The sequence below is a fragment of the Anas acuta genome, chromosome 2 (genome assembly GCF_963932015.1).
Source record: "Anas acuta chromosome 2, bAnaAcu1.1, whole genome shotgun sequence".
Classification (NCBI taxonomy): Eukaryota; Metazoa; Chordata; class Aves; order Anseriformes; family Anatidae; genus Anas; species Anas acuta.
In genome coordinates, this window is record NC_088980.1 from 6,000,460 (window position 1) to 6,017,578 (window position 17,119).

Genomic DNA, 17,119 nt, shown 5'->3' on the forward strand with positions numbered 1-17,119 from the left:
CTTTCATGTAGGCAATATATTGCTTTGTCAGACCCAAGAGAGGGGAAAAAGGAGGCACCCCAGAGTCTTTTCCTTAAGTAGGTGTTGAACAAATTAGCCCCATTACAATTCAGCATGCATTAGTCCATTAAAGGGCTGGAGGAAGATTCCTTTGTGTAAATGACCAAATGGTCTCACTGTATATTAGTATTAGTCATTTCCTGTTATTCTTTGAAGAAAGTTCTTGATACGTGATATTTAAGAGATCTTAATTTCCAATGAGTGTAACTTTAAAAAATAATTTAATGAAATAAAGCATTCACATATATTTTAAAAGGTAATTAATTATTTTTTAATATCATAAAATGAAATTACTTTTTGGCTCAAAGAACACAAGAATTTCTCAATTTGTAAATGCCCACGTAGTTATCCTATGATTAACGTGGTTCCTTGGGTACAAAGCTGCTCTTCCTTCCCCAGATCATTTCCACTGCTGTTCCCAGATCTAATGGTGATCAAAGAAGAGGTCTATGGGCCCTCAGCCAGAGGTCTCAGACCTCTCACTTGGAATGAGCATGCTCAAGTAAAACCAGCAGGCCTGGCCTCCAAAGGAAAGGCTGTGCTTTGAGGAGAAAGATTTAGTACTTGGGGCAGCAGATTCAGCAGTCAGGGAGAGGAAGAGACCTGTTTCATGGATGGCTGACATAACAAGTGAAAAGAGGGGTCAGAGGAGGGCCACAAGGATGCTTAGAGGCTGGAGCAGCTCTGCTGTGGAGCCAGGCTGAGGGAGTTGGGGTTGTTCAGCCTGGAGAGGAGAAGGCTCCGGGGAGACCTCACAGCGGCCTGCCAGGGCCTAAAGGGGTCTGTAGGAGGGCTGGGGAGGGACTCCTGGTCAGCGGGTGTAGTGGTAGGATAAGGGGGAATGGTAGTGTTAGATTAGATATTAGGAAGAAATCCTTCGGTCAGAGGTTGGTGAGACCCTGTCCCAGGCTGCCCAGAGGAGCCCTGTCAGTGCCCAAGGCCAGGCTGGATGGGGCTGGGGGCAGCCTGGGCTGGTGGGAAGGGGCCCTGCCCATGGCTGGGGGTGGCACTGGGTGGGCTTTGTTGTCCCTGCCAACCCAAACCACCTGTGATTCTGCATTTTCATACCTCGGACTGTCCCCTCAGCTGAACTACTGCTTTGGCTGTACAGCCATATAGTACAGGAGGCTGGGAAACAAATCTAAATATGAAAATAACCCAACCACAAAATGAAAAGGACAGCTTTTAGCTCCTGTAAGTGCACACTTCTGGTCTGGTGTTCAACCATACCCTATGGAGCTAAGAGCAATGGTGTACAGCAGAAGATAAATAGTCATGCTGCCAAAATAAATGCTAAAGCTGAAGTTATACAGAAAGCTTCATTGTGTGACATAATCTCACATCATCTTGTAGGTTAATAACTTATTTTTGGTATGATTGGTAGAGCTATGCAAATAACCTGACTCAAGTGGCAGCAACAGGGAAGAGAGACAGATTTTTTTTTTTTTCTCCTTAGTGTTTAATTGGAAAATAACAAGCCTGCTCAGAAAAATCCCACCATTAAATTAGATCTCTTCAGCAGTCTATAGACACAAAGTTAGGAAGCTTTGCAGTAGTGAATTGATGCATTGGCTACAAAGTTTGCCTCTTCTCATGCTTTCCTGTTCCATTAGAAGTATAAGGTCAAATGAAAATGTACAAAAATCGGGTAAAAAGGAAAAAAAAAGTATGATCAGTTCTTTTCTACCACTGACTATGAGAGCTTAACAAGGTCATCATCTGGCAAAAAAAAAAAAGCAAAATAGGAGGCAGAGATACTGAAGAAAGACCTCACAGAAACATGGTGATAGATGCAGAATTAAGTTACCAAGATTATAAATGAAAAAGTTTAAATTCCAGCAGAAAACTTTGAAGACAGTAGGCAGCAGCAAGCTCCTCTGTGGATTTGGAAAGAATGAACGTAGCTGAAAGTGCAGAGCTGGCATAAGGAGCTGCTGGGGATTTCTCAGTTTAGATCTTCTGTTACAACTATTTTGCACAGCTGCGAAGGGTCACAGAAGAGGACCTCATTTTCCAAACAGTGTTTGATAGTCATTTTTTTCAGCTATTCCAATCTGATGAATAATACAGTCTCTAAATCACCATACTCTGCCAAACAGACGCTTTAGTCAATCATCTTATTATGTATTAATTAGCTTATCCACTTGTTCTCAGTGTTCAGGGCTTTAAAATTGTCTGCTCCTGAAGGCTGTAGATAATTCTTACCAGACTGGACCTACATTTCACAGCATAATATCTTGACCTCAGTTGCTTCTGATTTACACCAGATAATATATATATATGTATTTTGGTGTGTTTTGCTTTACCATAAAAAATAGAAATATAAGAAGTTTGTTAAAGAGTGAATATCCAGTGTCTGATATATCTAGGAAAATCTAGATATACTTAATGCTGCTTGATGAAATAGTATTAGGAATATTCATTTTCTAACTTGATTTACTTCACTACCGTAATTCTCTTAGTACTATTTTGATAGACCACTGAGGAGAGAGAAAAGAGCAATCCACAGTTTTCCATTTCAGTAGATGATAAACAAATTTTCCTGATTGAAATGTGCATTGGACCATTTAGAAAGCTGAAGATTACTGTATGTAACAGAATGATTTTAATACATACTTACAAAGAAAGCAATTTCCTGTTACTCTGTAATACCAATTATCCATTCAAAAGAGTCTGAATTTTACATCACCATGATATTTTTTTTTTTTTTAATTTCATTCTCTGATAAAAGGAAATGAGATTCCTTTATACTAGGTCTTTATTTTGACAAAGATGCCAATTAACTACTTTATACCATTTAGACTTCACTATTATGTGGATCAGAAAATGGCTTCAGCTATTCTTTTAAAATAAAGCAGCAATGTAATATATTATAAAAGCTATTCTAATCTTTGTGCAGTAAAAAGCCATCATAAATCACTAAAAGCTCTCTGCAGCATCATTTCCTTGGTTTCAGACTGGGCTACGAATCCCACAGATGTTAATACTCAGCCCATAAAGAACAATTTATGAGGGTTAACCCTCTTGACCAGAAGCCCTCAGTCTCCATTGGACATGTTATAAAAAAAGTCTGAAAAGGTTTTAGTTGTGTGAAGTCACAGGAACATTGCACAGATGAACATAGCTCCTGTACTGATAAGCATTTATGCAGTTTGGACACTACTTTCCATACCATAATTATATTGAGAGACTGAAATCAACAACACTTTCCCCAAAATGGGTATTTTATAACACAAATCTCATCATGGTGGTTTCTTTATAGGAGAAGAAAGCAGAAGATAGGTGATTTGGTCCTTAATTTATCTGTAAAACCATAGCAGTTAAACAATTCTAAAATAGCTGAAATGATTGTACTGAAATAGTAAATCCACAGAAGTTGCAAAATTGATTTTTTTTTTCTTACTTGAAATTAGAAATCACAATACTTGCAATCTAAGAACAGTTATTTATTATTTTAGTTATAGGTATGCAGTTCAAAGTATGTAAGTTTTCTCTTGATTAATGGCTGTATAATTCCACATTGAATATCTGAAATCTGTCCAAAACAATTAACATACAATATTGCTAGGAACAGTGAAGAAAAGTATAACATGGACATTTTCTTGTCCCAGTTGAAGGATTTGGTCTATTTTGCTTATTAATAATTGTTGTTATTAACACATTCTACTTGGGTTTCATCTCCTTTCTCCCACATTGTGTTTTTGAAACAGTTCTGATGGATGCATCTTTATCAAATGATAAACTATGATCAGTAACAAAATCAAAACTGATGCCATGTCCTTAAAAGAAGATGATAATGAAATGTGAAAAGAAATTAGTTAACATTTCCAAATCACATCTCACTTCTCAGAAAAGAACAGAAATTAATCCTTGCTAAACCTGGTGATGTTGTGAAATTCCAGAAACATATGCAAAAATGTTTACAGTTGTGCAAGTCATCTGCTTTCTCCCAATTAAAGCTGCCATTGTATTTATTATTGTGTCCCTGTTACTATAGCAATGAAAGCTGTGTAAAAATTGGATAGATAGTGACTGATTGCTGCACCTGATATATAATTTTTCACAATCTACCTTCCATTCATTATTTCCTAAATTGCTATAAAATAGCATAATTTATCATAACAGATAAGTATGTACACACATGCCAATTACAGGATCATCAGGAAACATACAGAAAGAAGTTGGTTGTTACATCAAGGAAAATGAAGAAATGAAATTATTTTGTACTATTTCTAAGTAACCTTTGCTTGCTCCAAAGTTGTTGCATGGGGGGTAAAATGGAAGAGAAATTCCAATCTCACTTTAAGTTGACTGTTCAGCTTTATTGAAGATTAAATTACTGTATGTTTAATGATGGTTATACAAAGGAAACGAGCTTCACCCATCTTCACAACTACCTAAGCCAAGACTCAAACATCTCATACTTCATAAAATTAACGTCAGATGATAATAAAGCTATAAAAGATCAATGCCAAACAAATACATTGAAGGGAACAAGAGAGAATATGAACTGAATTTCATGAAGTCTGAGATTCATCTGACTGATCTGAACGTGCTCTCTTACTTTGAAGTGTGACAGTGGTGACAATTGTGTAGCCAGATGGGTTAATAATTTTTTTACCTGTGTCAATCTGCCATATCTTTATTTGTGGAGAGTCTCCCTGATCATTACATACGTGCTTCTTCCTATGAAATGAAACATTCTATGCAGTGCACTGCCCAAAGCATCCAAAACAGTTCCTACAACAACACCCTTACTAAATTTAGAGCCAAACAAAGACTTTTACCAAAAGATGGCAATGTTCCACCAACATATCAAGGTCAGAGACCTCATGTTTCTGACCATGACTTTTCCCTCCCATTTCTTCCATTCCCACATAATTGGAAAGAAGGTCTCTCTAAAGATAGAAGATCAGAAAACAACTTACTCTTAATAGAAAATAAAATAGCATTTTTCTCACTATGCTGCAAGACTGTTCTTGGAGAGTTTTTTTTCCACCTCAACCAAAGCTGCCAAGGCCAAAACACAGATGGGGCAAAAAAATGTTTTACTGATCCTGCTGTATTTAATACAGGGAAGGATCTGGCACCTGGATCTTCTGAGTCAAGACAATGCTCACATTGTAAAAGCACACTCAGGTAGAGGCACCATCTTGTTTTCCACACATGGGCCAGTTTGCTTTCCTTCTTTTGATTTATCCCATTTTAAATACATGAAATACTAGATATCCTGAAAGAGAAAGAAGTATAATCTAAAATTAATATACCAACCTTATCACGTTAGTGATGCCTCTTTTTTTTAAACCAAGATCACACTCTCTGTCCCTAAGCAAAACTGTATGGAGAAATGAGTTCTCTGTAACAGAAATACCAATTCTTCTGCAAGACAGGCAGGACCAACTAAAATTTCTTGGGTTCCTCCTTGGAGAGGAAGATTCCAGATTCCCTCCCTGTTTTTGGAGGATGAAAAAAATTAGTTTGGTGGACTGAAGTTGCATTGTGCTGTTTAGCATAAGAGACAGAGAACAAGCCTTGTCCCACATTTTGGTAGTGCAGAGAACCAGAAAGATGAAGTCTCCTGTCTTGTACAGCAGTGGCTTGGAGCTACCATGGAGAAGTTGCAGGTTTCAGGAGTAAGTGACTTGTTCTGTGTTCCTCTCCTACTCCTTGGATATATCATTATATATATTACTAATCTAAATCATATATAAGCACTGGCAATTTATTTATATGTATGTGCATACACACACACACATATATGTATATACACACATAGATAAAGAGAATGAACTATCATCAGTTTTCCTGCCTTCTACTCAGCTTCACTCACAACATTCTTGCATAATTTACATATTCTGCATTATCCATTTTCCTAATCACTGCTGAAGGAGGAACTGAAACTGAACTATTCAAATAAAATACAAAGGCCAATGGTTTTATAAAAAAAAAAAAAAGTAGTGCAGAGAGCTCTCACTGTGACTCTGAAAAACACATTAGTCCCCATGTTTCCCATCCACTTTGTTCTGTTCACTCCTGATGACCTGCTTTCCTCTGAAAGACACTCAGAAATCCAGGGATGGAATAATATCTTAAAGAAATGCTCAGCTTGGAGCCTCCCCAGCTTTGCTTACTAAGGTTGCAGCCTTTCCCGTGAGACCTTGTATAATCACATCAGTTGCTTTGATGGCTAAATAGACGCCTCTGACCCATCCTTCTTTCCCTCCCCCAGCACCCCCCACATACAAATAACACCCTGAAGGAAAAGCACTGCCAGAGTGGTGAGGGCTTGCTGAAAGGGGAAGTGGAGATGATAAAGGCAGTGTGGAGGTTTTTCCAACACTTTCTTGGGAGATAACTGGGCTGAGATATGTTTCACAGAGAGAAGTGACTCCTTGAACCTTCACTTAGGATAGAAAAGAATGTAAGTCCTGTGGTTTACTGCATTTTGTTTTAGAAAAAGGTGGTTTGTGCCAGGGTCTTCTATAGAATTCACTGACCTTTTATTTGCCTAAAAATAACATTAAGAAACTTATGCAGAAACTTTTTTTTTTTTTTTTTTTTTTTTTGGTATGTAAGTGGTATGTAAAAGAAATTGAAAGTGAGAATAAGTGAGTGTTTATTAATTGCAGTACAATATGTGTGCACAGGAGTTTTCCCTATGTTTGTTACATGTTATTTGGTTGAAATGTGTTAACTAGGGTCAAAAATAACATAAAGAAGAGAGAACAGGCATATACACCTCTCTTAATTCTGCACATGAGAATGGCAGATACACTTTTCATGTACAAAGTTCAGATTGTTTACTTATAATTTTTTGTTTCAAAATAGAGACAGAAAAAAGTCAATAACCTTAAGTTTTAAAACAGTACTTTCATTTACATATGTTTATAATACTTAGTAATCGTGTTCTGTTACAGACTAACATTTATTTTTGAGACTTAATAAAAATGGATCTAATTTTACATGTTTTTTGATAATTGAAGGCTTAATCAAATTTCTTTTTATTTTTGGGCTGTTTTGGATTGTATTTGGTGAATGCTTTTATCAAGACAAACTGTGGGGCAGATACACTAATAAGTGAATATTGTTGGGGAAGTAAAGAATGAAACAGAGTAGGAGAGTACATACTGGGCTGTTTGCTGGGGAACTGGTAGTAGAAGAGAAGACAACCTTCTTAAACTTGAAGAAATGTAAGAAACTGGTCTCTTTGCTTCTGCAAAGCAGAAGAGATTAAAAGTTTCAAGACTGCATTTGAAGTAGCTGCAATATATTTTGTCTGCTGGGAGTAACATACATGCATTCATCTTACCACAGATACAACAGCAACATAAATTACTTAAAGTGGAATAAAATCTGTATTTTATACAAAGATGTTTTATTAGGATGATAAGCATGATAAACTGGAGATAACTGGTACAGAGACCTAACAGAACCAGTACCGGTACTTCTCCCTTGTCATGGTTTTTAAATTTTGATAATTCTTTAGTACTACACTTTGATTTTCTTTGTGATTATTTGACTTAACCTGAGACTATTTTCCATATCAATTGAAAAAATTTATTTGAAATTGTTATTTCTTTCTGTAGAATGAAAAGGGCAAATAGTGAATTTAATAATGAAAAATGTGGACCTGCTTATTAAATGACATACCCTAGTGCAAATAGGATGTTCAGAACTGAATTCTGATTAGATACATTTCAATTTATTTAGAAAAGTGTTTCGAGCTAGGAAACTCTGACAGATAAAAGACTATGTAGTTTGAAAATTTCATAGAACTTCTGGAATCACCAAATTTGTGGCAATCAAAATTAAAGTTTAGATTATATACTTGAGAAATCATCTTGCAAACTTAAGTGTTAAATATTTTCTTACTGTGTTTTATTAACATTTTTTTATTTCATAGAATACTTTACATTTGCTATGATCTTGGGAAAAAGTTTCTCCTATTTTGTGTCCAAAGTTTTGTCCTCCAAATATATATACAGCTGCTAAGAGATCTTTCTATATCAAAATGTACATGATGAAACCAATCTTCAGAACTACAAAATAGCAAATTAATGATACTTTTAGTGCATTTAGTAATTTTGTTAATGGTACCATATATAGTTGTAACATAATCAGTTGCTGCAAGTATCAGGAAAATATAGACTCGTTAAGGTTGGAAAAGCCCTACAAAATCATCTGGTCCAACCATCTGCCTACCACCAATGTCGCCCACTAAGCCATGTCCCTCAGCACTATGCCCAACCTTTCCTTGAACACCCCCAGGGACAGTGACTCCACCACCCCCTTGGGAAACCCATCCCAATGCCTGACTGCTCTGTCTGAGAAGAAATGTCTCCTCATTTCCAACCCGAACCTCCCCTGGCACAACTTGCGGCCATTCCCTGTAGTCCTATTACTATTTACTTGTGAGAAGAGGCTGACCCCCAGCTCTTCACAAATTGCCCGTGTACATTTTCCAGTTGCTTAGCAGTATTTTGAGGGTAATTTTGTGCACCATTGTTTTGTGTTCTCTCTTCTGAAACCACACAAAGTGATGTATATACTGGAAAGAGTCCAATGGGGGGTTACCAAGATGATCAAGGGCCTGGAGCACCTCTGCTATGAGGAGAGGCTCAGAGCCTTTCCTTTTTGGCTTGGAGAGGGGGAAGCTTGGGGTGGCCTTATCCACATCTGTAAGCACCTGAAGGGAGGGTGTAACGAGGATGGAGCCAGGCTCCTTTCAGTGGTGCCCAGTGCCAGGACAGGAGGCAGTGGGGCCAGCCTGGAGCCCAGGAGGTTCCCCTGACCCCCAGGCAGCCCAGAGGCTGTGGGGTCTCCTCCTTGGAGAGCTCCAAAAGCCGCCTGGCCATGGGCCTGGGCACCCTGCTCTGGGTGGCCCTGCTGTGTCAGGGGCTGAGCATAATCAGGTTTAATTCATTCTAACTCCCAAAACAGTGGACTGGTCTATGGTCATTGAAGGCGTTTCAACTCTTTTCTCTCAAGCTTCCTGTGCCTGCCACAGTTTCTTAGCTTCTTCAGTGCTTGCAACTGGCTATTTGACAATTTGTCAATTGACAGCTCAAGCACTTACAAAAAGTGATCTCTGCACAAATTTAAATTATTTATGATAGCAAAGTAGCTGAAAATTAGTCCGACCTTAATATGCAAAAGAAAATGTGGCTTAACGCTTCAGTTGCTAGGAAGGCTGGTCCTGTAAGTAGTCATTAAGGAAACAATGTAATGTAAGGCAATCCTGGAATTTTTATGTGTTCACAGTCTGCTGGTGACTAATGATGTTTGCCCAGTCCTACCAATGACTGTATAATTACTAATCTTTGGAAGTTTAGCAGTTGCCCATGAGTTGAAGCAGCAAGAAGAGCAGGCCTAACAGATGTAAAAGTTGAATTTACCTCATGTTACACAAGACACCTCAGGTAGTCAACCATCACTCTGAGATGTGATTCATTTCATCCTGAAATCAACGTGAAAATTAGGTGTCTCAGCAGGCAATCAGAGAGCTAGTGGGGATGTAGCAGTCTAGCTCTGAGATGTCTGTGGTGAGGTGGGACAAATTTCACCCAAAGGGGCAATCTGGGTGGACGCTAAAAGCCTTCATCAGGTCTTTATAAATTGTTCTGTGGATCCCTATACTGTCCGCTACTTTCATTCCCCAGTGCTGGGAACTGTCAAGTGCACATTCCAGACTGAAAGAGTGGGATTTATCTCATACTAATTATATAGGTAACAGAAAGAATCAGGAGCATTTTTCAGTGCTGTTCATCTGACTTAAACTATATGTTTTCTTATGATGAGCTGATCTGTGCCTTCAGCTTTCATGGTGACAAAGAGGGTATAGGAAGGCTAGATCAGCTTCTGCCATCCCCTTTCAGTCAGATGTCATCTGTACTTGGAGACCCAGCAGGCTGGAGCTCTCAGCCAGGTTGTCTATGGAGGGGAAAAAAATATTGGGCTTGAACCTGGAATATTCAGAGGTTGGTGCCTCAGCTTATTTCAGGAAAGGTGTAATAATGTAAAGGTTGGAAATTAACAAGGAAATATGCTGTCTCCCTTGGCAACCTCAGCGGATATACATGGATGGTGTTCAGACACATGCAAGTTTCTTGTAGGCTGTTATAAATAGGTAGACTAAATGGATTGAAGTAGATATAGTATTTGTTTTCCACATACAGAGATGTCTTTGGTTGGTTGGTTTTCTTTTACCTTTCAAATCCATGCAATATTTTATTTCTTTGTTCATTATTTTTATTATTATGGTGGTGCATGGGGGAAGGCAAGAGACAAGGCATGTAGATTGAAAGAAGAAGTAGTCTAAATGGATTAAGACAGTCAAGAATTGAAACAGGTTGCTCAAAGAGCTTGAGCATTCTTTGTCCTTGGAGATTTGCCTCGATAAAGCCCTGACCTCATGATTAACACATCTTTGAAGAGTATGTTAGACTGGAGACTCCTGAGGTCCCTTCCAACCTGAATCATTGTATGATAAAAAAATTACATGTGTTAATAAAAAAAAGTTATTTTTATATATGTTTTAAAGATCATTAAACCAATGCCAGTTTGGTTTGATTAAATCATCTGCCTCATAACATATAGATATTTTTTTGTTGTTGTTGAGGAAAATGTGGAACAGTTCTACAGAAGCTTTGACCTGCAGTTAGTTAAATCTTTCCTTATTCAGTCCAAGAAAGATACGCCAATGTGTTTTCACACCTTTCAGTAATAGCTCCTGAATCCAGGAAGTCTAATAATTGGGAAAAAAAAAAAACATTTCATTATTCATTGACTGAACATTGAATTGGGGTGATTGTAATTGCAAGAAAAGGAAAGAAAATGTCCTAGGAAACCTTGTTTCCTAGCCTGTCAAAATGAATATTCCTGAAGTGGAAAACATGCTTGGAAGAAAGCAGTCTAACTTCAGAAAGCTATCTAGCTACACATTTTGATATTTGAAAAATATGTCATAGAAAATATGTTTGAAAGCTGAAAGAAAAATTCATCAATGATTTATTTGGTTTCATTCTTGTTCTTCAGCTCTTTTGATTTCATTCAGTGTGCTCTGGTCTTCAGTCTGACAAAGGATAAGAAAACTTCATTTTAAAGACATATTAAACTTTACACTATTTTTTAGTTGAGAAAAAAAATGGTGCTTGTTTCATGGGCAATACTTTGAATGCTGTCCTCCCTGAGACAAGAAGCAACATAAATGATCTAGGGTATATTTTTAAAGAAGCTTGACTGAGCCTGAAATACTTTTGAGGGGGTCACTCAATGTTTAATATTGATTAGCTTTTATTCAGTAGTAGGCTGAGTTGCTCATAATTGCCTTTGGACAAAAAGCATAATTTAGCCTTCTCCACAGCTTGTGGCTGCTATCAGTGAAAATTTTACTGCTGATGTGTGAAACAGCAAGCAAAAGACTTCATTTCCTTTCCTTAATGGTTGTTCACCTGTGGAGCAATTTATAAAACCACCTGTATCAAGAAGGGGCTTCCTTGCCTGATTTCTAGCTCTGGTCAAGGCCCTACAGACACTGCCTGTCCTCTTGCTTTCTCCTAGCCCCTATCCTGGGCTTTAATCAGCAGCACCTTCGCTTCCTAGATTTTGTTGTAGTCCTAGGGGAGAACAGTGTGACAATCAATTTCTTTTCAGGGATTTGAAAGATGATTTCATGGAAGAAAGGAGAGAAAATTGTAAATAAATTTGCAACAAATCTGGAATTTTAATAGTGAACTTTTGCAATCAGGTAGTCTTTTATGGAAGTGCTGCTTGGAGGGATGGGTATGTGTGGATGATTTGGCACAAGGCAGAATAAAGCAATTATTGTATTCCCTCCGTGTATTGCACAGAAATTGTGTCATTTCATGCATCATTCAGAGCTCTCATAACTAATACCACAGCATCTAAATTACCCTGAGTATCAACAAAACAAACACCACTTTGCCTAGGTCCAGTCTTGGAAATTTGGGAGTGAATCATATAGTTCTCATTTTTGTTAAAATGTTATGCAGATTCCAGACATTTAGGTTGGTTTTTAAAAACTTAAATTAATAAGTATTCTTTCCTGAATGTCCTTTTTAACTTCCAGAAATGTTGCTACTCTGTGCTGGGAATAGTGTTTACTGTTCGTATTTATTCATATTTATCATTTTGTATGCTTATTTAAATGAGAGAGGCAGGCAGCCTGCAAGAATTAAGATGTTTCACTAGTTAGTTTGTCACTGGCCTCCAGCTGTTTTCATAGCACTGGTTCTCTACATTTTAGCAGCGTGAGGACAACTGAAATCTGTGGAGAACTGAAATTGTGTTGTGTGGAGGGAAAGATACAGGGAGTCAGCACACAAGTTGTAAAATTACTTATTACTGATATAAAAAAGCCTCTTGATTCAGACCTGGTGTTTTTCTGGGATGGCCCATACAGTGCGTAGGAAGGAAGGGTACAAGAGCAGGTCATTGTTTGAACTTTCCAAGATGAGCTCTGTCTGCTAGTTATATAGTCAACCTTGAAAGCCATGTTGAAGTGATGGAGGCACCTTCTCCTCTCCATTACCACACAGCTTCCAGCACCGAATGGGTTTACAGAACAAAAGATCTTCCAGAGAAGGCTAAGGGTATATTTCCCTCAGTTATGTTTCACCCAGCAGGCCTTTCTTCTGACACTTGTACACTGCTTGCTCCTGTGCTGATGTCCATGGCATCATGAGGATGGCTTACCCATCTGAATATATTCTTTGCCACAGTTGTTTTCAATTTTGGTCTTTCTCAGAAGCAGCTTCCACATAGTTGGTGTTGCAGTTCAGTGGGTTTTATTATCTCGGTTCTGAGATTAAACCAGCACCTTAGGTTTGTCCAAATAATAGCTCAAGAGTATTTGTGCTAGCATGTACCTTAAATAAGGTGGTGTAAATACCTTCTTAAAGTTACAGGGGTCTGCCTACGTCCTATAAGATACATTAAATTAAATCAAAACAAAACAAAAAATTTGAACAAACATTTTGTTGAAAAATATATCGATTCTCTCTCCTTTTTTTTTTTTTTTTTCCTTTTAGAAGATGGCTCAGAAATTTGTAATTTTGGACATGCATGGGCAAAACATTTAGTTTTCATAACTTATCTATTCTGGAGTTACCAATTTTGATATCCCTTTCAGTTGTTTCTTTTTGGACAGAATCAGTGACAGGAAGCAAAGAATGAAAAATGGCTGAGTTCATACTGTCTGATACAAACAACTTCCGTAAGTTCACTTATGAATCTTTGGCTGCTATTGAAAAGAGAATTGCTGCCAAGAAGGATCGTCAAAAAAATGCCATAGACCAGAAACCAGAGGAGAAACCACGTCCTCAACTTGACTTAAAAGCTTTCCAGAAGTTGCCGGCTCTGTATGGAAGTCCTCCTCCAGAGCTCATTGGAGAACCACTGGAAGATCTTGACCCATACTACAAAGATCGCAAGGTTAGAGTCAAGCAAAATGTTTAGATCTCGTTTTGCTTTGTTATGTTGCTAAGAAGCATTTATGTGGATGATCTCTTAAACAGTCTTGGTTATATTTGTTTGGAAAAACTATCATCACTTTCTAGGTTGAAATAATGCAGAAAGTTAGCACAGCTGAATGACATGCTGTAATCTTCTAAAAGAAAAAAAAAAAGGTTAATTTTGGATTATAGGAATTAAATGATATAAACTTCATTAGCATTTAAATCAGAATTGAAACATCAAACATAAAATGGATAAAGGAAAAAAATGAAGTTTTGCATCAGATCAACAAGAAATGATAACTATTTTGCAAATTTTCTTAATTTTTATAGTTTGAAACTGTCTTCTTTTGTCTCAATGGTTGTGCTCTCCTTACATTTATGATAAATGATTATCTAAGCATAAATTAAAAAAAAAAAACACATTTGCTGATGGATGCATAAAACCTAGTTATTCAAGTTGTATATTCTAATCAGGAAGGATAGAAGAATATGATTTTTAATAACGAACAGAGAAATGGTATCTAATCCACTGGAAATTAAGTTTATTGCTTGAGTATTGCTTAATGCCTTGAGCTAATTTCTACAGTCTTAGAGGCAGAAGATCACTATCAATATTAGCAAATCATAATAAGGTTGCAAGTCTTCCTTCCACCTCTGTATAGTGAGATTCTATGAGAGGTCCAACTTAAAGAGAATAGTCATAAGCAAAATTTGTTTTGTGCAAAGCTCTTTACAAGGATCAAAGTTAAAAACGGAAGTTCATGCTGACATTTGTTTTTCTATTTTGGTAGTTAATGGATATCAATTTATGATAAAAGGAACGCAAAATATTATGAAGAGTCTTCTCATTTAAACAAGCAGACTAAAGTTAATATCAGTCATGCTCATCATTCATAGAACTAGATGTAATACAGAAATGTGTTCTCTGCTCAACTTCCTGAAAGTTTTACTTCATGTTTCTTTATTTTTATTTTTAAGATTTTCATAGTGTTAAACAAACAGAAAACAATCTTCAGGTTTACTGCTACACGTGCCTTATGGATCCTCAGTCCTTTCCATCCAATCCGAAGAACAGCAATTAAAATTTTAATACATTCATATCCTTTTCTTGGCTTCATTCACTCTTTTTTTTTTATTACAAAGACCTGTGTAATCCCGTGCTGTTATACCTTACAGCACTGAATGAATAGCTTTTTGTTCACTCCAGACAGCTTCTAATTATGGATTACCTCAGAAATTACTCCTGTTTGATGTTCTTGTGCTATTTAGTAATAAATAGTTTCATGAGTACTGAGGGTTTTGAAGCCTGATTTTCTAGCTATTTTGTGTTTTAAGAATGTTCTCTGATGTTGATCATTTTATGTCTAATCAGTATCTTATATTGAATCCTTTCTCAATGAGAAAATGAATAAGGCCTCTATCCTTTATCTCATAGTCAGTTTATGCATACTGTGATAATTAAATTCAGCCCCCATGCCAAAGCAAATCACAATGAGATGGGCACATATATGAAAACACAGAGAACAATTATAAAAACTTTGTTTCATTTTGCAATCAGATTTAAAAAATATATCTTTGGTGTACGACAATGAAGATTTTCAGGGATGCTGTTGTAGGGAAGAAGGATATCTTTAAAATAAAAAGGTAATAAAGATCCCAAGTCATACATTTAGGGGATGGGACTCACTCGTATAGTTCTCCACTTTGGTACTTGGAGATGAGACCAGGGAAAAAAAAAGCTGTCACTCATGGCTGAATCAGGCCCAGCACAGTCTGCAGGTTACCGCGTTAGGTTTCCAACCATCTTCTCAGCAGCACTGAGTTAACTGGGATGAGTCTGCAGTTGTGGCCGTAGCAGGGCACAGACATCCTTGGAGGACTGATAGCTCTCTGAGGGTTTCCCTGGGCAGCAAGTTGGCTAATGCTGGCATTTCAACACTTGTGGTCCAGATCATGGGTTTGTGACAGTATTTGATGATGCCTGCAGTTAAAGGTAGGAGAATTTGAGGGAGGACAGAAAAGATTGATAATGGGTAGATGTCTTTCCCATGAACATCTACCTCCTGGGTTGCCCAAAAGTGTGGTATGACACAAGACATGAGATTCAGCTCCAGGGACAGGCACTTAAACTCAAATATATACATGTGAGCTAGATGCCCAAGTTCCCATTCATATCTTATAGTCAGTGGGTCCCAAAGGGCAGGTGGACAGCCCCAAGAGCTGTATAAACATAAGCATCTGATATCCTTTGAGGCACCCACAAGTATCATGGGAGACTGCACTGTCCCTTCAGAAGAATACAGGTCTCCCAGTATAGTGAGCTTTGGGCTTCAGGTGTGTGACCTTGGGCGTTATTTAACTTTTGTGAACTATTCAGTTTATTTTTTAAAAATTATACTTTGGAGTTTTATGAGGACTACTTTATTATCATTTACACTGCAGTGATGATCAAGACATTCAATTTGTTACCTGCAAAACCTTGCTTTCAGCACTGAAAAGCTCCCTGTTTATTTGAAGATAAAACTCCACAAATTTCACAGGTCATGAGGAGGAGAACAAGAAGCAGAAAGAGAACAGTGAAATATGTTTTAGACATATGAACTCATACCAACCTTCCTTTTGAAAGGAAGAGTGGAGCTTAGGTGATATCAGTGTAAACTCTCAACTCTATCCCAATTTTTCCTGAGATCTTGAACAAGTCAGACAGTCTCTGTTTAATAATTCCTCTGCTGTAAAATTAAATTTAAAATGCATCATTTCTCTCAGTCTGTCTCAGTGGTTAGGGATCATTTTACCAAGTCTGCAATGAATAGAGCAGCAGATCTGTACAGCAGTTAAGATGACATAAATAACAACAGCATTGTATTGTAATCTACATGTATATGCAGATCTTACATGTGCTTTAAACTCAAAAAAAAAAAAAAAAAGCAGATCTTACATGTGTTATTAACTAAAAAAAATAAATATATATGTAAATATGTTTCTAAATCAATGTCATATTCTTTGCCTTCACTCCCATGACTTACATTATTCACTTGGTTTATAATGTGCACTATTTTAACTAATTGTGTGTTCATGGCTCAGAATGAGTCTGCATCTTCTTCGTGGAACAAATATGTCGAGTAAGTATCTGTGGGTATGTATGCATTTTAACTCTGTATCTCTAATTAATTACTTAGCCTATCATGCAGCCTTCACACACAGTAGTTTATGAGTTTAATAACTTCATTTTTTTTTTTGCTTTGAGGGAATATTTTGTCTCTAAACTCAATAACTACAATAATTATGGAGTTACAAGAGATCATGACTGTACATTACATTCCACTGTCTGTCCTACCACTCCAGTTCATTGTCTCACTTTCTGAAGTTAGTAATTATTTGCTTTTTATCCAGGAACATTTCTTATTGTTGCCAACACTGATAAAGAACATCAAGAGTATTTTAAAATTATATTTAATAATATTGAAATGTTATTTGCTCTAATAAAATATTCTGTCAGAAATTCCTGGCTTGTGGGACACTGTTAAAAAATAAAACTCTTATCTTCAGCACTGCCAACCCTTGCAATATTACAGCACAACAAA

General features: G+C 37.1%; 1 protein-coding gene across 1 annotated transcript in view; it reads left to right on the forward strand.

The window, feature by feature from the left end:
* The first annotated feature begins 6,343 nt into the window (after positions 1 to 6,343).
* The window catches only part of LOC137852182 (sodium channel protein type 5 subunit alpha-like), a 41,932-nt gene continuing 31,156 nt past the window's right edge, over positions 6,344 to 17,119 (forward strand). Inside the window, exons 1-4 of the mRNA XM_068673621.1 lie at positions 6,344 to 6,481; positions 13,211 to 13,512; positions 14,514 to 14,628; positions 16,558 to 16,657. Coding sequence (XP_068529722.1) covers positions 13,258 to 13,512; positions 14,514 to 14,628; positions 16,558 to 16,657 — 470 coding nt within the window. The 5' untranslated portion in view covers positions 6,344 to 6,481; positions 13,211 to 13,257. The remainder of the gene's footprint in view (positions 6,482 to 13,210; positions 13,513 to 14,513; positions 14,629 to 16,557; positions 16,658 to 17,119) is intronic.